The 20,780-nt window shown below is 43.8% G+C and overlaps 1 protein-coding gene, 1 long non-coding RNA gene and 1 pseudogene across 2 annotated transcripts; all 3 read left to right on the top strand.

Annotated features, from left to right (window-relative positions):
- LOC8073937 lies at positions 5,555–9,313 on the top strand (annotated as a pseudogene).
- LOC110434469 lies at positions 9,801–11,083 on the top strand. The gene is made up of 2 exons (XR_002451980.1): positions 9,801–10,262; positions 10,763–11,083. It is a non-coding gene; the product is annotated as an uncharacterized LOC110434469 (long non-coding RNA).
- LOC8073936 (scarecrow-like protein 27) lies at positions 17,111–19,948 on the top strand. The gene has a single exon (XM_002454472.2). The coding sequence runs from the start codon at positions 17,449–17,451 to the stop codon at positions 19,594–19,596; it is 2,148 nt and encodes a 715-aa protein (XP_002454517.1). The 5' UTR covers positions 17,111–17,448; the 3' UTR covers positions 19,597–19,948.

Below are 20,780 nucleotides of genomic sequence, written 5' to 3'. Positions count from 1 at the left end.
AGAACTTTTTGGCCTAGATCGATCGAACGATTTTAGTTATTAGAATATATGTGAATTAGCTTACCTTGGGTGGTGAGGAAGTCAGCTTGCTTGAGCAGTGCTTATTACCATGTACACGGAGATCACGACGAGCTTCGCAATCGGTAACGTAGAGAGTGAGGATGAACACAACTAGGAGGTCGGTAGTGGTGATGCTGAGCTTTAGCCGCCCCTTGGGAGAGCTTACGCTAAACATGGGGTAGTTGCTTGTTGTGATCTCTTAGAAGACATGGATAGGTAAGGGACGAGAATGATGAAGCATCAGAGAGTGGCTATATGTGCTTTGTATATCATCGTTCTGTTGGGGGCTGAGTGTCTGACAGAAGAAGAATGAGGAGAAAGCAGGCTTCATAACTATAGTAGATCAGTTTAACGTACGATCGATTCCATGCATTGGGTAAAATATATACAAGTACAGAATGTATCGGGAGTGGTTTTAGAATAAAATAAAGGTACCGAGGTGTACGTACTCCATAAGGTCCTTCTTCATGTCAAGTGGCTAAGACATGCACCTAGCCAAATCTTTAGTATGCATCTGCAGCTTCTGTTCTCTTTGCTGGTTGGGAATATCTATACCTTACTTAGTCGACCTTTACATTGTGTTTCAACGAACTGAGGTTTAATTGTGATTAACCAGGGAAGTTGGGAGCGAGGTTGGGATTAGTGCATGTAAAGTAAAGGTCCACACCATCCTTCCTAGCAACAATTTGAAGCCAGATCTGATCCCAATTTTTTTTTTTTTGAAGAAGAAGCCAGTGTATTTCATTTCATTTCATTTCATAGCACTATCGATCTATCTGTCGTACGAACACTAGCTATAAATATACAGGGCACAAGAAGCAGGGCAGAGCCATGCACATGAATGTCTCGATCCGTCGCGTCCCCGTTCTTGAGGCACGAGGTTCGGGGGTTGCGCGCATAGATTTTGTGGGCGGCTCAGCTCGACGCCTCGATGATCTGATCATGCGCGTCGCCATTATGACATGCAGTGCGATCCAGTGTTTCGGCAAGCTCTCCGTATCATCGAGCTGATTAACCAATCACGGTTTTATCGCCTCGATGTGACCAAGTTGGCATTCTTAAGCTGGACTCTACTAGGATCAGTGCACCATTTTACTCCTAGTTTATTTCTCGTCTTCGTCTCTTCCGTTCCATAGCAACCATCTGATCTATCCGTCGACATGCATATAGACATGAGATGAACTTGACACTTAAACAAAGCACTTTCTCGTTTGTTGTTTTCCCTTGCATGCAATGTTTGTGCGTATTAGTTAATAGACTAGAGAGAAGTTTTAGTCGTCTGAACTCTATCTGAAAGCAAACGAAAGCGTGCAGGCAGCAGTTGGCGTTGCACTCGCCATCGGTCCGGCCGGCCGGTTAGCTTGGCGAGAGGAAAAAATTGCACTGCCTGGCGTAGTGGCGTGGCGTTGGAGAAAGTGCCGGGGAAAAGGGAAGGAAAATGATCAAATCATCAAATGATATGCGTGGATGGGCAGAGGCTGTCTCAAGCTGGAGTGTGCCCGCATGCACCGCCGTCTCGGCCGCGCGCCCGCACCCGCACCCGCTCGCCAGCAGTGCACATCATCCGTCCCACGCACCAGCCCCTGATGGCCGCTCCTGGTTGTCGTCTGATACTCTGGTGCACCGTGCACGTAGTACCACGATGGCTGCATCTGCATGGCTATGTTTTTTTTTTTTTTTTGGAAAACAATCTGCATGGCTATGTCTATGTTGGTGCCACTAAAATTTACGATTTGTTTGCGTACCATTTTAAATTCCCTTGTGTCCAAACACCAACGCTGAGTAAACTATACACTACTACCACCAATAAATTTATACTCTCTCTATCCTAAATTATAAGTCATTTTAAGAATTTGGAAGAGTGAATCAAAGCATCTCACGTTTGACCAAAATTATAGAAAAAATTACAAAAATTTATGACATCAAATAGATATACTATAAAAATATAATATAATTAATAAAGAACCTGTATCATAAATATTATTATCTTATATTATATTAATTTGGTCAAACTTATAATGTTTTGACTCTCTAAAGTTCTTGAAATGACATAAAATTTGAGATGTAATGGAGTATTTTAGTCCTTGTTTCATGTAAAATAGTTAACAAGGGATTGATGGTATAGACTCTATAAACCCTTGTATGTTGGTTTATCTCACCTTCAACAACCAAGGTGATGCTAAACCTCTATAATCTCACATCAACGTACAACATACACTGCGGACCAAATTCAAATTGGGTCAAATGTCTCGCACATTCTATATATTTTGTTGTCTCTCCTTCGTCGATGTCGCTGCTGATGCAAAACTTTAATTTCTAACCACAAACATGAGGAGAGACGACTTCGTGAGCTTAAAGCTATGGTAAGACATGTTGAGATGGCAATAAGGTAGAAAGTAGCGTGCGGATCTGAAGTGCTTCGATGATTTTTCATATGCGTGACCATGACGACATCAAAACGGGTCAGGAACATCTGTGCCTACAGTACCAGCAATGCTGTATGTAGAAGAAGGTGTTGTTGGACGGATGGCCTTCGCAGCAGGCCCCGATAGATCAATGGCAGAGCTTTTCTTCAGGTCAGTAGTCAGAGCGCATAGATCTACCACCACTCCGCGAGCAGAAGGCAGGTTCCTTCATCATCAACAGGCCGTTTAGTTCACGAAAATTTTTAGGTTTGGCTACCGTAGCACTTTTGTTTTTATTTAACAATTATTGTCTAGGACTAAGGCTCAAAGGATTCGTCTAGTAAATTACAGGTAAACTGTACAATTAGTTATTTTTTTATCTATATTTAATGTTCTATGCATGTACTGTAAGATTTGATGTAATGGGGAATCTTGAAAAATTTTGGGAATTGAACAAGGCCTGGAAAAGATGATAAGACAAATGCTCGAGACTGCTGATCTTCATGAATGCCAGTAATGTCCTTGTTTAGTTTCCAAAATATTTTGCAAAATTTTGCACATTCTCCGTCACATCGAATCTTGTGGCATATACATGAAGCACTAAATATAGATAAAAGAAATAATTAATTACATAATTTATCTGTAATTTGCAAGATAAATCTTTTAAGCCTAGTTATTCTATGATTGGATAATATTTGTCAAATACAAACGAAAATAGTATTATTTATATTTTGCAAAATATTTTGGAAGTAAACAAGTCCTCAGTAAAGAATCCACTGGAGCATTTTCCCGCACAGAACTAAAGAACAGGCGAATCAGCTCAGACATCAGTTTTTGCAGTTGGCTCGGTATGTCTTCTGCTTTGGCCATAACAGGGGCTCAGTGTTATGATATAAACTAGATTTGTTGTCTCCTATCTATGTGTTCGAAACCCATCTATTCTATATCATATATATCTAATTTGTGCTGGTAGGATACGTCAGGCACGGATGATGCACGAGCAGTTTGAGGCCTTGTTTGGATGTTGTCGTATTTACTTCAATCCATGTGTGTTGGTGTGGATTAGAGTGGAATTTAGTTCAAGTTTCACTCCAATCCACTTCAATACATGTGGATTGATGTGAATACGACTACATCCAAGGCCTTAGTTTTCTTTTCGTTTGGGCCGGCCGGGAAAATCTAGAGTGAGAGTAATTTTGTGCACCGCAGGCCCAGGGCAGAAGGCTCCTGCCCACCAGTATCAGACGACGGAAACATTGCATCGCCGTTGCTGCACTATCAAGAGGCCCAACAACAAGTACATCGGCAAGGAGTGGCTGGGCTGAGGCAATTGTATACGCGGCACGAGACTTGGCCCTTGTTTAGATAAAAAATTTTAGAGTTTATTTCTTCAGCACTTTTATTTTTATTTAACAAACATTGTCCAGTTATAAAATAACTAGACTTAAAAGATTGTCTAATCATGTGTCATAAATTAGTTTTTATTTTCATCTATATTTAATGCTCCATGCATATACCGCAAGATTTGATAAGACGAGAAATCTTGAAAAGTTTTTGGTTTTTGGGGTGAACTAAACAAGGCATTGGCAATGTAGTTAGGCAATATAGTTAGTAAATTTATTTTATATAAACACATAGAAAAATTAGATATATATATATTTAGTTAGGTTATTATGTGATGTAGTTAGGCAATATATTTGGAGTGCATGTATTTTTTGCTTATTTTAAATATCTAGAGACTTCGGTAGTTGCTTCTAGGAAGTGCAAGAATTTTAGAGGAAGGAGAAACAAATGAGAGTAGGCTCATAGATCTCGGTTCCGAGATCGATGCCAAGATCTGTGGCTTTGATCTCGGAGCCAAGATCTGTGGCTCCAAGATACTAAACACATTAGTGTCACCTAAGATGCTCTGTTATGCATGGTCAGGCACCTCAGACCTAAAATTTGTGGCGCTGAAATGTGTTACCTCGGAGCTATGAGTTCTGGCGCCGACCTCCAATATTCAAAGATGAGTTTATGGCCTTATTTAGTTCACCTCAAAAACTAAAAACTTATCAAGATTCTCTATCACATCGAATCTTACGGCACATGTATCGAGCATTAAATATAGATAAAAATAAAAACTAACTATACAATTTATATATAAATCACGAGATGAATCTTCTAAGCCTAATTACTACATAGTTGGACAATGTTTATCAAATAAAAATGAAAATGCTACGGTGTTAAAATCAAAAACTTTTTAGATGTAAACAAGTCCTATGTCATCTAAGAAACCAAGGCCTTGTTTAGTTCCCAAAATTTTTCAAGATTCCTAGTCACATCGAATCTTGCGGCACATGTATGAAGCATTAAGTATAGATGAAAATAAAAACTAATTACACAGTTTGTCTGTAAATCGCGAGACGAATCTTTTGACCCTAGTTAGTCTATGATTGGACAATATTTGCCGCAAACAAACGAAAGTGCTACAGTAGGAAAATCCAAAAATTTTCGTGAACAAAACCAGGCCTTAGGCCCTGTTTAGATTGGAAATAAAATTTTTTTGGGTGTCACATCGGATGTGTCGGAAGGATGTCGGGAGGGGTTTTTAGAAACTAATAAAAAAACAAATTACATAGCTCGTCAAGAAACTGCAAGACAAATCTATTAAGCATAATTAATCTATCATTAGCACATGTGGGTTACTGTAGCACTTAAGGCTAATCATGGAGTAACTAGGGTTAAAAGATTCGTCTCGCGATTTTCAACCAAACTGTGTAATTAGTTTATTTTTTTATGTACATTTAATATTCCATGCATGTGTCTAAAGATTCGATGGGATGGATGAAAAAAATTTTGGTGGGGAACTAAACAGGGCCTTAGTTCACCCCGAAAACCAAAAAGTTTTCAAGATTCCCCGTCACATCGAATCTTATATCACATGCATAAAACATTAAATATAGACGAAAACAAAAACTAATTACATAGTTTAGCTGGAAATCACGAGACGAATCTTTTGATCCTAGTTAGTCCATAATTAGATAATATTTGTCACAAACAAACGAAACTGCTACAGTATTGAAAACTTTTCACTTTTCTCAAACAAGGCCCAAATGTAAATTTGCCCACTCGCGAACTCGCCCTGTGCCGGCCCCCACGCGGCCGCGCCGTCGTCCCCGCCCGGTCGACCCCCAGCCACCGTGCCGCGCCACCGCCAGCAGCCCAGCAGGGAAGCGCGCCACCTGCCATTGCCCTGCCAGGCACTCTTCCTCCCCCGCCAGGCCGCCACCGCCAGTAGCGAGCCGCACCGCGCCGACGCTCCATACCCCCGGCGGCGCCGGCGATCCCTGTGGCTGTGGCCTGGGCGCGTCCGCGGTCCGAGGACCGAGCCTCTGGGTGACCGACTATCGGAGTCTCGAACGGTCCACGGGCGGACCGCGGACGGCCGCTACGCGCTTCTCGCTAGGCGGCGGCGCGGCGAGTCGGCGGCACCGCGACAGCACGTCAAGCGAGAGGGTCGCGGCCGCCCCTTCTGCTGTGTTCTTCTGCAGCCGGCAGCCAGCCCCACCCCCCGCGCCGCCGCGGCCACCGCGCTCTCCAGGCTCCGCTCCGACCTTGGCATCCTCGTCGCAGGCAGGAACCGGTAGGTGTAGGCTGAATCGATGCCACTTACAGGTGCTGACCCATTTTGATTTGATTTGCCAGGCAGAAAGGCGAGTCCTTTGCAAAGGCCATTCTGAGTTCGACGCCCGCAAGGCCAGGCATACTGCATACATCACAGCTCAGAGTCGCAGCTCAAGGTGAGTACAGAATATAGAACAATACTACATCTAGTTGTTCAATTTCGATTTTCAAACATTCGGTGAATATCAATGTTTAGTTCCTAATAAGTAATAATCACATTGCAATTTGCAATATAGGAGGCTAGAATGGAAAGATAGAAAGATGTGTCGGAGAGTAGTGCTGGAACTCAAGAGAGCCGGACATTAATTAACACATGACTGCCACCGGCCACATCACACGCTCCCTGAGCCCGGGATGCCCAGGCCGCCCTACGCCCGCTCAGGCGGCGTTCCTCGCCACCGCCACCTTCTCCCACGTCTACCAGCTATGTGCCAGTGCCGGGCACTCGGCGCTCGCCACGGGCCAGGCTGCGCACGCGCGGATGCTTGTGTCCGGGTTTGTGCCCACCATGTTCGTCTCCAACTGCCTCCTCCAGATGTATGCTCGGTGCGGGGGCGCCGCCCATGCGCACGGGGTGTTCGACACGATGCCCCACCGGGACACGGTCTCGTGGAACACCATGCTCACGGCGTATGCTCACATGGGTGACACCGGCATGGCCACGTCCCTCTTGTGTGTGATGCCGGATCCGGATGTTGTGTCCTGGAACGCGCTGCTCTCGGGCTACTGCCAGCGCGGCATGTTCCGGGACTTGGTGGGCCTGTCTATTGAGATGGCTCGCTGTGGTGTCGCCCCCGACAGGACGACGCTTGCTGTCCTGCTCAAGGCATGTGGTGGCTTGGACGACCTGGCGCTTGGTGTTCAGATCCATGCGCTGGCGGTGAAGACAGGCCTGGAGATGGATGTCCGAGCAGGGAGCGCTCTCGTCGACATGTATGGCAAGTGCAGGAGTTTGGAAGACGCACTGCACTTCTTTCATGGAATGGGTGAGAGGAATTCGGTCTCGTGGGGTGCAGTGATCGCTGGATGTGTTCAGAATGAGCAGTACATGCGGGGGCTGGAGCTGTTGTGCAGATGCAAAGGTTGGGGCTTGGGGTCAGCCAGCCGGCTTATGCCAGTGTCTTTAGATCCTGTGCAGCGATCACATGTCTGAGCACTGCTAGGCAGTTACATGCACATGCCATAAAGAATAAGTTTAGTTCTGACCGTGTTGTTGGGACAGCAATCGTGGACGTGTATGCGAAGGCTGATAGCTTGGTTGATGCTAGAAGGGCATTCTTTGGTTTGCCTAACCATACTGTGGAGACATGTAATGCCATGATGGTTGGGCTTGTGCGCACAGGACTAGGAGCTGAGGCAATGCAACTGTTTCAATTCATGACCAGGTCTGGTATTGGTTTTGGTGTAGTTAGCTTATCAGGGGTTTTCAGTGCTTGTGCTGAGGTTAAGGGGTACTTTCAAGGGTTACAAGTCCACTGCTTAGCGATTAAATCAGGTTCTGATGTGGATGTTTGTGTCAGAAATGCAATTCTGGATCTATATGGGAAGTGCAAAGCATTAGTAGAAGCGTACCTTGTATTCCAGGAGATGGAGCAAAGGGATTCGGTGTCTTGGAACACTATTATTGCAGCTCTTGAGCAAAATGAGTGTTATGAGGATACTATAGTTCATCTAAATGAAATGCTGCGCTCTGGTATGGAAGCTGATGATTTCACGTACGGTAGTGTTCTTAAGGCTTGTGCAGGTCTACAATCTTTGGAATATGGGTTGGTGGTTCATGGCAAAGCTATCAAGTCTGGACTTGGTTTAGATGCTTTTGTTTCAAGCACTGTTGTTGACATGTACTGCAAATGTGGCATGATCACAGAGGCTCTGAAACTTCATGACAGAATTGGGGGGCAAGAACTTGTTTCATGGAACTCTATCATAGCAGGATTTTCACTCAACAAACAGAGTGAAGAAGCACAAAAGTTCTTCTCGGAGATGCTAGATATGGGTGTAAAGCCTGATCATTTTACTTATGCCACTGTTCTTGATAGTTGTGCTAATCTGGCTACCATTGAGTTAGGGAAACAGATCCATGGTCAGATTATCAAACAGGAAATGCTTGGAGACGAATTTATCTCTAGCACTCTTGTAGACATGTATGCCAAGTGTGGGAACATGCCAGACTCACAGCTAATGTTCGAGAAGGTGCAGAAACTGGATTTTGTATCATGGAACGCTATGATATGTGGCTATGCGCTCCATGGCCAGGGATTTGAAGCCCTAGAGATGTTTGAGAGGACGCAGAAAGCAAATGTTGCGCCAAACCATGCAACTTTTGTTGCAGTTCTGCGGGCGTGCAGCCATGTTGGTCTGCTAGATGATGGATGCCGGTATTTCCATCTGATGACTAGCCGCTACAAATTGGAACCTCAACTGGAACACTTCGCTTGCATGGTGGATATACTATGACGCTCAAAGGGCCCACAGGAAGCCCTAAAATTTATTAGAAGCATGCCTCTTGAAGCAGATGCTGTCATATGGAAGACTCTGCTAAGCATTTGCAAGATCCGTCAAGATGTTGAAGTGGCTGAAACTGCTGCTAGCAATGTTCTACGGCTAGATCCAGATGATTCATCAGTTTACATTCTTCTGTCTAATGTATACGCTGAATCAGGGAAATGGGTTGATGTTTCAAGGACTAGAAGGCTAATGAGGCAGGGAAGGCTGAAAAAGGAACCTGGTTGTAGCTGGATTGAGGTGCAATCTGAGATGCATGGTTTCCTTGTGGGCGAGAAGGTCCATCCCAGATCACGGGAGGTGTATGAGATGTTGAATAATTTGATATGTGAGATGAAACTCTCTGGATATGAGCCTGCATCAGCGTTGTTTGCTGAGGTTGATGAAGAGGGGAGCACATCTGAGCAAGATGACTTGGTTGGAGTCGTTGGTGATTAATCTGTTTTGTGTGAAGATGTCAATACCATTATGAAGCTTTGACCTTTTGTGTAAATTTGATAGATTACTCCAGCAGAGATAGTGATACTACATAGGAGTATAGGACACTGAAGCAGAAACTCGAAATTTTCTACATGGGTATGTCATGTAAGCATATTCATGTTGATCTTAGGATGCATGGAACTGATGTCTGTTGGCGTGAAAGCAAGTCATGACCACGTCGTCGTAAAAAAAATTAACTGTTTGATCTCCAATCAAATCCTCGAGTTTACTCCACTGTAACCTTCCTCTAGAGACTTCCTGTCTTCTCCCGAACCCAAAACATGGATGAAGAAAAAAAGGCTGCTCCCTCAACGCACGCAGGCCCTTTCCGTGCCGCCATTGCTGCGCCGCCGTCTCTCTCTCCCTCCCCGTGCGGCAGCACAATGGCTGGGCCCCTGCGTTGGCCGCCCTCCAACGCATCGGCGCAACCGGGTCGCGGCCATGGCCGCAGCCATGGCGGCTCTCTCATCTCCTGATGTGGCGGCGCACCAAACGGCGGTGCCCGCAGCATGAGCAGACGATACTCCCTATAGTACTAACCATTTTCCTAATGCTATAGGTACATGAGGCAGCAGGACCAATCCTGCATTTTGTGACATCAACATCCAGCAGACAGACCATGCCATCAATCACCATCGGCCTCTCCGATCCGGAGGCAGCATAGTAAAAGGTCTCTACGCACTGCAGTAACATGTCTACTCTGTTATTATTATTATTACTCATTTTTTTGCTAATTCTGTATGCTAACAAAAAAAATCCTACTTAAATTTTTGTTGTTGATTCTGCAAACAATTTGAGCTGCTGCCAGCACATGTCTACTTTTTTTTTCTCCATCCTGCTCAGAGGTGTACCTAGGATTTCTATATGTCCTTAGTTGTTATCAGTGTTTCGTTTTCCTTAGTTTTTAAGGTTTATGCTACCTGCCTTTTAGACGCATGTTTTGATTTATAGTTTTCAAGGAAAACTGTTGTACAGAAACCTTGCTTACACCTCTGCCAGGTTACCATGTGGGAGTGCTAGGCTAGCTAATCTGTCCATGGCAAGTTTTGGTTACATTGTGTCACCAAATTCAGCATTAGTTGTACAGCCAAAAAAACAACTCTTGGTACTTCTGAAATTTCCCTGCCTACCTACCAGTATTATAAGGTACCCAATTTTATATTTCTGGTGTCTGTATTCTTAAATTTTTCAAATAGTTATGATCTTACATTAGTCATCAAATCTGCGATTCTAACTTACGTGTATTTTTTGAGGAATTATCCTGAGTGTAAACCTACAGGAAAAATTATAGATAGTGCCTTCATATCCCAAGGAACCACACCGTGGTGGAATTGTGTGCTCATCTGCTAGCTATATCTGCCATGGAGTGGCCTTTATTGCTTGACAACCTGTACTTTTCACATATTTTCACTTCATGCCATCCACATATGTTCGTGTTCCTCATTCTTTAAATTCCACCAATTGTAGCTCTCCAAAGACAAGACTTAGTTTCCTCATTACCTTTGTTGCATTATGCTGGTCCAGATTCTTATTTAGCGACTTTTGATCTGCTTTTTCAAGGTGTCATGTCTACGGTTTCTTGTATGTCATACCTAAGATGCATTATTCCTATAGGCTTACCATATTGATCACACTTTACATCGCAGATTACTCCGATGCTTGAAGTTTCGAATTATTCACAAACAGCCTCATTAACTAAAGTGCTGGAGGGGCAATGCACTGCGATCCTACATATATCTAGTCTAGCCATGCATAATCATCAGCTATGTTAGACTTATTATGTCTGTATAATATTCCTCCACCTTCGCGATGTCCCGAATCAATTATATATGTATCTTATATAATAATGTTGTGTGCCTCTGCTTATGGATTATTCATAGTAAACATTAAATTGAATCACAAATAGTCCCACTATATACCTATACATATATTTGCGTACCGCTCTTTGCTATTTATGAATACATAAATCAGACATATATATTCTTCTATATGACACACCCTGTTTTTACGAACGCGCACAAGGGCACACGAGTTGTACTAGTTTTAATATATAATCTGATAGATAAGGCAGTTATGGTTCTTTCTACCATTTGTAATGATTCTGGCTTTGTATACACTGAGTAAAATTGGCAGAAGTGTAGATGCAATTCCCCATTTCCTTTCACATCATTAAAAAGTTGCTGGTTTGATTAAAAACACTATCGATTCTCTGATTAGGTTGAGCAAGCTTATTGATTGTTCAGTAAATTCAGTGTGTTTCAAACAGTACCTTTAGATGCTATACTATGTCTTTTGCCCAAATGTTTGTGAAAGGCGGTGCAATGTTCCTGACTTCTTGTGCATGGTTTTTCTATGATTTATTTTATGATTTTTCTATGATTTATTATGCTTTAGTCCAACAACGTAATTATAGAAAGTTGCAGCTATGAATTATTCAATTAGTTATAGAAAAACATAGATCTAAAGCTACAATAAAAAAATATACTAAAACATATCATATTATATATTCACTGTGTAGATATGCCTATGTGGAGTCTAATAAAATTAGATTTTTTTATTTTATGATTTTTCTGTAATTTACTATGATTTTTCAAAGATTTATCCAAAAAATAAAAAAGATAAAGATAAAACCTTCGTAGCAAAAAACTTTATACTAAAGTATACCATATTATATGTTCACTATGTAGATTTACTCATGTAAAATCCAACAAAATTGATTTTTCTATTTTATAATTTTATGTGATTTACTATAATTTTTTAAAGAATTAGCCAAATAAATAAGAAAAGAAAAGAACAAAATCACCGTTACTGTAGCAAACCACTATTCGTCGTAGTAAAACCACCTTCAAAACCATTCTAGAGAGGTAAAATGTATGGGCTTTAAAAATTGAGAGAGATGATTTATCTGGTTTTAGGTTAAGTGAGGAAAAACGAACTTTTGTAAAAGTTTGGATAAAAAAAATATACTTTTTCTTTTTCTTTTTTTCTCTTTTCGTTTGGGCTGGCCGCAAAAATCCAGAGTGAGCGGTAGGCGGAAAGATCTTTCCGGCTGGCCCAGGCCAGAAGGCTCCTGTCCACCAGTATCGGGCCTTCTCGCCTATAAAATCGTACCAGAAGTGGCCCACTTACATTTACAAAGCCCTTTTCGCTCCTCTCCTTTTTCTGAGCAGCAAGCACACTCTACATCACTATAAAAAGAAATGCTTCTCCTAGATCAGTCAGCACTGTAGGAAAAACAGGCTAGCTTAAAACTGCCTCCATCAAGCTAAGATGAATTTGTTTGGTTATCTACATTATCTAAGTCTGGCTAGCAACTAGTTTGGCCTGTTTGGTTACGGATGGTAAAGTTTACCATCCGTCACGTCGAATGTTTGCACACACACACATAAAGTACTAAATGTAGATCATTTACGAAATAGTTAGAGAGTAATTTACGAGACGAATCTTTTAAGCCTAATTAGTCCATAATTGGACACTGATTGCTAAATAAAACAAAAATACTACATTACATATTAAACTCTAACAATCCTAACCAAACATCCCCTTGGTTGGATGATTTTGCTTGGATAGATTCCTATGTTCTTTGTGCAGAGCAATTCGTCAAACACCTTTAAAGCAAGCAACCAGAGTGAAGGAGAGCAGAAGGACCAAGCCATGGCCACCTCTTCGGCCTTCTCCTTGTTGGCTGGCTGAGATGGGGCAAAGCTCAGTCGTGGAGAAGTAGGGGCTCCTCCCATCCACTGCCATCTACCACTGGATTAGATAGCGGCGCGGTGGATGGGGACGACCAAGGCAGGTCCCGGTGTTGGTCATCCGCGAGCTTCCTAGCGACCACGGCGGCCTCAAGGATGTCCTGCTTCGCGGCGAAGTGGCCGAACTTCATGTACGGTGACATGTCATGCAGCATCTGGAATGCCGTTAGTACATCGCCGATGTGCGGGAGGTGTGTGGGCTGCTGCAACGACAACCTGCCTACCGGCTCCCTAGGTGCGTGGTCACGTGCCCCTCCTCGAGCTCGTGCTGCAGCTAGTGGATCGCCGAGAGGAGGAGGGGATGAGACGGACTCGTGTCCAGCGCTGCCGAGCAGGGAGGAGGAGGAGGCGGGGCGGCGAGGTGGGTTGGAGCTCGAGGAGTAGAGGCAGAGCGCACGCTGGCATGGCGGTGATTTCAACTCGACCGAAGGTGAGGAGAACTGAGACGGGTGCCTAGGCAAGCCAGGCTAAAAAAAACGACCGATTTGGGTGTTTGATCTTGACCAGGCTTGGCCTTAGTTCCAAAAATTTTTAGGAAATCGACACTGTAACACTTTCGTTTATATTTGACAAATATTATTCAATCATAAACTAACTAGGCTTAAAAGATTCGTCTCGTCAATTCCAATCAAACTGTACAATTAGTTTTTATTTTCGTCTATATTTAATACTCTATGCATGCGTCTAAAGATTTGATGTGACAAGAAATTTGAAAAAAATTTTGGAACTAAACAAGGCCTAAAGAGCACGGATATACTCATTACTAACGCCGCTAGGTATAGCAGGTTTGGACTCATTACTATCGGTAGATCCTCAAGCAAAATCAAAAGGCCAGACATGAAAAATTGTTTGGCTGATAAGCCATGGTAGAAAGTATTGTTGGCTGATTTATTGACAAATTTAGCTGATAAACTTAAGCGAACAAGCTTTCCTTGTTCCTGCTAGCTTCTTGGTTAAGGCCTTGTTTAGTTACACCTAAAATACAAAAAAAATCAATATTTTCTATTGCATCGAATCTTACGACATATGCATGCAGCATTAAAATAATTAATTATACAATTTGCCTATAATTTATGAGACAAATTTTTTGAGCCTAGTTAGTCCATGATTGGACAATAATTATCAAATACAAACGGAAATGCTACAGTAGCAAAAATAACTTTTGGAAAAATTCTATCTAACCCCCTCAACTATATAAGGCGGACTACTTTAACCCTCGAACTATAAAACCAGATTTTCTACCCCTAAACTTTTTAAAACCGGTCAAATAACCCCCTCGGGTGGTTTAAGGCGATGGTTTGCTACAGTGACAGTGGTTTTGTATTTTTTCTTTTTTATTTATTTTCGCTAAATCTTTGAAAAACCATAATAAATTATAGAAAAATCATAAAATAAAAAATCCAATTTTGTTAGACTCCACATGAGTAGATCTACACCATAAATATATAATATGGTATTACTTTAGTACAAAGTTTTTGTTGTAGTTTTATATCTATACTTTTCTATAATTAATTAAAATATTTCATAGATATAAAGCTATACCAAAAAAATTTATACTAATCATACCATATTATATGTTTACTATATAGATTTACTCATTTAGAGTTTAACAAAATTAGATTTTGTATTTTATGATTTTTTTATGATTTACTATGATTTTTCAAAGATTTAGTGGGAATAAATAAAAAAAGACAAAGATAAAACTACTATTACTATAGCAAAACCACTATTCAAAACCGCATAAGGGGGTTATTTGACCAGTTTAGAATGTCCACGGGGTAAAAAAATCTGGTTTTATAATTCTAGGAGTGAAGTATAGTCCACCCTATATAGTTGAGGGGGTTACATAGACTTTTTCCAAAAACTTTTCAACCAAGGAACTAAACAAGGCTATATTGGCGCATGATTAGAATGGGTTATGAATATGGTTCAAGTTTGAGATTGATGTTTGTGCTAAATAAAACGCTAATGGCTAATGGTCGTTACTAAGGCCCTGTTTGGTTTCCCTTGCTAAATTTTAGCTAGCTAAACTTTAGTCACTTTAGTAGCTAAAGTTTCAAACACATTGACTAAAAGGAGCTAAAATAATTTAGTTCTATTAGTCACTCAAAAGTAGCTAAAATAATTTTAGCTAGCTAAAATTTAGCAAGTGGATCCCCACAGGACCTAAGTGCGTCACAAACTCAATGGCAAACATCGGAGGGTAGAGCGGGACAGGATCGGCTGCCCATTCAAGAACGCTAGCAGCTTTAAACGAAGACACGATATCAAGAAGAGGAGACGTAGGTGATCGTGATGGTCACACAATAACAGCGTCTTAAGTGACGTTGTAACTTTTAAAATTGATTGAATTCGCTAATAAAGATCAATATCATGTTATAAATTTCTTTATATTGGCATATTCAGTTCGCCACGTTATCTATATTTGCATCATTGGTCTTCATTGGGAAGTCGAGATACGCAAACCTTTTCCATTCCGTTCACTCCAGAATCGAGTCCCTTAATTCTAATAAATCTTAAAGGCTCATTGCATGTTTTAAGCCCACGAGTAGAATTGGAAGATGCAACCTTAATTAGTACCATATTGCTAATTGATATAAACTTAAAGTGTTTTTCTCACTATATATTTACAATATCTTGTAGGAAAAGAGCACTGGAACTATTATACATGACGAGGAGCCCTATATTTGGGAAAGCTCAATGTAGTAAATTTTTTTCCCTTATCTCTATCTAATGCGTCTCCCTTCGTAACTCCTCGCTCGTGTTGGAAGAGGGATCATGCACTGAAAAAGGGCGTAGACGGCTTCGATAACTACAATTGCCAACGTCATCATCAACATCTCTTATGCACCAGCCTCGACAAACACCATTGTTATCATCATACCAGTGTCACTGCATTGCATCGAGTTTCACACTACATCAACTGAGTTTGACTATATAAACAAGGCTCGGTCAGACCCTCCTGCTTAAGGGTAAATTTTCTAACTATTTTGTTTTAGTCATTCCAAATACTACTTTTCATGTATGCCTAATTTTCCAACACTAACAAAACTATGGAATCAATATGAAAAAAATTCTTAGACTCGTTGTTCTTTGCCACACCTTTTAAACAACTCAAGTACATCCGATATAAAATAACAATGCGTTAACTTACATGAAACTCAGAACAATTCGGAGAGCTTGGTGATTGAAAAAAAAAAGAGATGTCCAATGGTCCATGCGGCCATGCCTGAAGTCGCCTCTTTTTTTAACCATTGCGACAGCTACTTTGGTGGCCACACTTGAGGACAAAGGTTTGAAGACGTGAATGGTGAGCAGTAACATGTGGTCAAGACGTTTTCAGCCATAGAGTACCCATGTCATGCTAGTCCACCGCGTAGTAGACGTCATATGATTGTGTTAACCGAACAAAACAGTGGTTGGGTACAAATTAATAAATAAAACAAAAATCCGTGGCTTGGAAAGTACCAATAGTCCAGTGTAGTTTTGGTGCAGTACATTACGCTACTTTTACTTTTTTATTTTTAGAGTTACGGCAGATTATTGTTAGGGCTTGTTTAAATCACCCTAAAAACTAAAAAGTTTTCAAGATTCCCCGTCACATCGAATCTTGTGGCACATGCATGAAACATTAAATATAGATGAAAACAAAAACTAATTACACAGTTTAGCTGTAAATCACGAGACGAATCTTTTGATTCAAGTTAGTCCATGATTGGATAATATTTGTCATAAACAAACGAAAGTGCTACAGTGTCGAAATCTTTTCACTTTTCGGAACTAAACAAGGCCTTATACATGGCCATACATCCTGCGGTCCGACCGAGCACGGCCTGGCACGGTAGCCCGAGGGACTAGGTCGTGCCTGTCCGGTACAAATAAATTATTGGTGTAGTTATAACTATAGTTATTATATTAGTAAAAATAATAAATAATTAGTGAAAATATTTCAGCAATTAGTATAAATATTGATAAAAATAAGTTATTAACAGTTTGATGGACCATAGGTCGGCACAACACGAAAACTGTGGCTTACACGAAGCCCGTAACAGCTCGACCATTTGTGGCATAACACAACACGTACGATATTGGACTGGTCTGGCACAACAACTCGTTGGATATATACACACACGCGTGGTAATACCAGTAAAATATACTCGAGTCAGTATAGTGGAAAAAGCCAGTAGTAGATTGAAAATGATGGAGAGGGGGATACTTTTTGAAAACCTTTTTTATGTTGCACGCATCCAGGGGCAATGGCAGTAGAGAGAGACGAGGCCACACAGGAGAGAGACCACACACCATAGCAGCTTGCAGCAGGGGAGGAGAGAGAGAGAGAGAGAGAGAGAGAGGAGGGAGGCCTAGTCTGTGGAGGAAGGGAGCGTGTGAGTTGGGGGAGAACTGAGCAGAGCGGGCAGAGGCACAAGGCAGGCAAGGGCACGCGGTGCTCTTGCTTGCCCCCACCTCCTCTCTGTTCTATACTCGCACGCCCAGGCCCGTCCCCTCCCCATCAGACGCACCGAGCCAAGAATTCCTCCACGCCATACCTTCGCCCGGCGAGATTATGTGGGATTAGGTAGATGAGGGCGGCGCTGTTCGGTGCCCAGCGGAGCGGGGCTGCGGACCTCGTCGGAGGCGGGAGGACGCTGCTCTGGCCGGAGGAGGGGAAGGCGAAGGCGCAGCTGGAGCCGAGATCCGTGCCGGACTGCACGCGGAGCCCCAGCCCCAGCAACTCAACATCGACGCTGTCGTCGTACATGGGCGGTGGCGGCGCTGCGGACTCGACCGGCGGCGTGGCGGTGGTTTCGGGCAGCAGCGCTGCCGCCGCCGCCGACGCCGCCAAATGGGGAGCCTCCGGCAAGCACGGCGGCGGCGGGAAGGAGGACTGGGCAGGCGGCTGTGCGCTGCCGCCGATTCCTACCGGCCTCGACATGGGGGTCATCGGCGGCGGCGACAGCTGGGACGCCATGCTCGGCAGCGCGGCTGCGGCGGGACAGGACCAGACGTTCTTGAACTGGATCATTGGAGCCGCCGGCGACCTGGATCAGTCAGGGCCGCCGCTCCCCGTGCACCAGCAGCCGCTCCTTGACAATGTGGGCTTCGGGTTCCCGGCGGCGGACCCCCTGGGTTTCTCGCTCGATCCCCACCTCGGCGGCGTTGCCTCGGACATGTCGTCCCCTGGTGCGGTGTCGCACGCTCCCAACAGCGGCGGCGGTGGTGGCAACAAGGCGTCCTCGGCCTTCGGCCTCTTCTCACCGGAGTCTGCTTCGCTCCAGCCGCCGCCGCCGCCGGTGCTGTTCCACGAAGGTATCGACACAAAGCCCCCTCTTCTTGGTGCGCAGCCGCCCGGCCGCCTCCACCAGTACCAGCACCAGCCGACCTCCGCCACAACCTTCTTCATGCCCATCCCCTCCTTCCCCAATCACAATCAGCAGTCGCCACTCGTCCAACCACCGCCCAAACGTCATCAATCCATAGGGGATGACCTCTATCTCGCCCGAAATCGGCTTCTGCCTCCGCCGGCGGGGCAAGGTCACGCCTTTCCACCACTAAATGGTCCTGCTCTGTTCCAGCTCCAGCCTTCGCCACCACCGCCCCACGGGGCGATGAAGACGACGGCTGCTGAGGCGGCGCAGCAGCAGTTGCTGGACGAGCTTGCGGTGGCGGCAAAGGCCGCCGAAGCCGGCAATTCCATTGGCGCGCGAGAGATATTGGCGCGGCTCAATCACCAGCTTCCCCCGCTCGGGAAGCCGTTCCTCCGCTCCGCCTCCTACCTCAAGGAGGCCCTCCTCCTCGCGCTCGCCGAAGGCCACCATGGCGGCTGCCACCTCACATCACCGCTCGACGTTGCCCTCAAGCTCGCGGCGTACAAGACTTTCTCTGATCACTCGCCCGTGCTCCAGTTCACCAACTTCACCGCAACGCAGGCACTTCTGGACGAAATTGCCGGCAACACATCATCCTGCATCCATGTCATCGATTTTGATCTTGCTGTTGGAGGCCAGTGGGCTTCTTTCTTGCAGGAGCTTGCACACCGCCGTGGCGCAGGTGGTGCAGCTCTGCCGTTCGTCAAGCTCACTGCCTTTGTATCAGCTGCTTCCCACCATCCACTGGAACTGCGTCTTGCGCGTGACAACATTGCACAGTTTGCTGCAGACCTTGGAATTCCCTTTGAGTTCAGTGCTATCAGTGCTGATACTATCAACCCTACAGAGCTCATTTCTGCCACTGGTGATGAAGTTGTAGCTGTTGTCCTCCCGGCTGGTTGCTCTGCTCGTGCACCACCACTGCCAGCGATCCTTCGGTTGGTGAAACAGCTGGCTCCTAAGATTGTGATAGCCATAGACCATGGCGCTGATCGTGCTGATCTTCCCTTCTCACAGCACTTCTTGAATTGCTTTCAGTCTTGCATGTTCCTCCTTGATTCGCTTGATGCTGCTGGCATTGATGCTGATTCTGCCGGCAAGATTGAGAAGTTCCTTATTCAGCCAAGAATTGAGGATTCAGTGCTTGGGCGGGCCAAGGTGGACAAGCCAATTGCATGGAGAAGTGCATTCGCAGCTGCTGGGTTCGCGCCTATTCCGCCCAGCAGTTTGGCTGAGGCGCAGGCTGACTGCCTCCTGAAGCGGGTGCAGGTCCGCGGTTTCCACGTGGAGAAATGTGGGGTCGGGCTCACACTATACTGGCAGCGAGGCGAGCTTGTCACTGTATCAGCATGGCGGTGCTGATCAGCAATCCACGCCTGGGCGCACAAATTTTTCACCACCATTTGCTGGTATCTTCAACTCCAGTAATATGTATTTTGTCTTGCAATTTAAGTGTTGCAAAGGAAACTAGTATATTGGTGTTGAACCCTTCCTGTTGATTATCTTTGCAACTTATTAGCTAGAACTAGTGGATTTTTAGCAATGTTGGTGTCAATGTCTCTAGTGTAATGATGTTGCTCTAGGTTTTTACCCTGCTTGCTCTCGGGTCACTAGACATTCTCATGTCATTTGAAACACTGCTTGTGAGAAGAGGGTATAATTAACCTATCAAATGTCTGTGGTGCAGTATTAATATGTGTTTTGTGTTCCTTTATATCAGTTCTTGTTCTTATGGTATTTTCATGTTATGGATCAAACTTTGATACGTCCTGTTACCTTATCTGCAATTCGCTTCAGATTGCTGATGCCATCCATCATCATACTACCAAAATTTGGATCTGACTTTCATTAGACCTAACCATTCAAAATTAGTACTATTGCGGATAATTATTTCAAACGGTTTGCGTGCTGGTCGTGCTTAGAGTTTGAACCAGCTGTATTGGAAATAGTACAACTAATGTTATGTTTCAAGAAGATAATTAGAGGTTGTTTAGAAGTTTACTGATTCACATAGTGCATCTCTATTTGAGCTGTACTCGTAATGGTCCATTCCTAATGTGGAATGGAGAGGGTTTATTTGAGCATAGGGTATCGGTTCCTTGTTGAAACTATCTTGGATAGTTCGATATAGTTAGGAATTCCTTGTTCCAGTTGGGTTTCATGTGAACTATAACACCAGACTTGTCAAATAATGAGTGCTGGCATACATGTTTTTTTTTTAGTAAGCTAGTCACAAATGGTAAATTTGGTACTCAAGATGTTCCTTACAATAGGAAACACACCAAGCAAATGAAGCATTTGCATGTATGTAAATTGCTGCTTGTTTTGTTAATGTGCCAAGCATAGACAGCAAGCCACACAACCAATTCACACTTGACAGACCATCTGTTATATTTTCACATCCGCAATACACTTGATGCCAATAGCGCATGGCAATCACAAAGGTACATGTCTTTTGTTCAAAGGCTAAGCTTTTAGGAGTAAGATTAACTTGTCGCCTACCTTTGTGTCACCAGCCTATGATGTGAGTCCATCTGAGGTGTGTT

The sequence above is a fragment of the Sorghum bicolor genome, chromosome 4, assembly GCF_000003195.3.
Source record: "Sorghum bicolor cultivar BTx623 chromosome 4, Sorghum_bicolor_NCBIv3, whole genome shotgun sequence".
Classification (NCBI taxonomy): Eukaryota; Viridiplantae; Streptophyta; class Magnoliopsida; order Poales; family Poaceae; genus Sorghum; species Sorghum bicolor.
This window is presented reverse-complemented; position numbering and strand designations above follow the sequence as displayed.

Excerpts from the sequence above, each read along its gene's own strand:
- LOC8073936 (XM_002454472.2), top strand. The coding sequence starts at position 17,449 with ATGAGGGCGGCGCTGTTCGGTGCCCAGCGGAGCGGGGCTGCGGACCTC.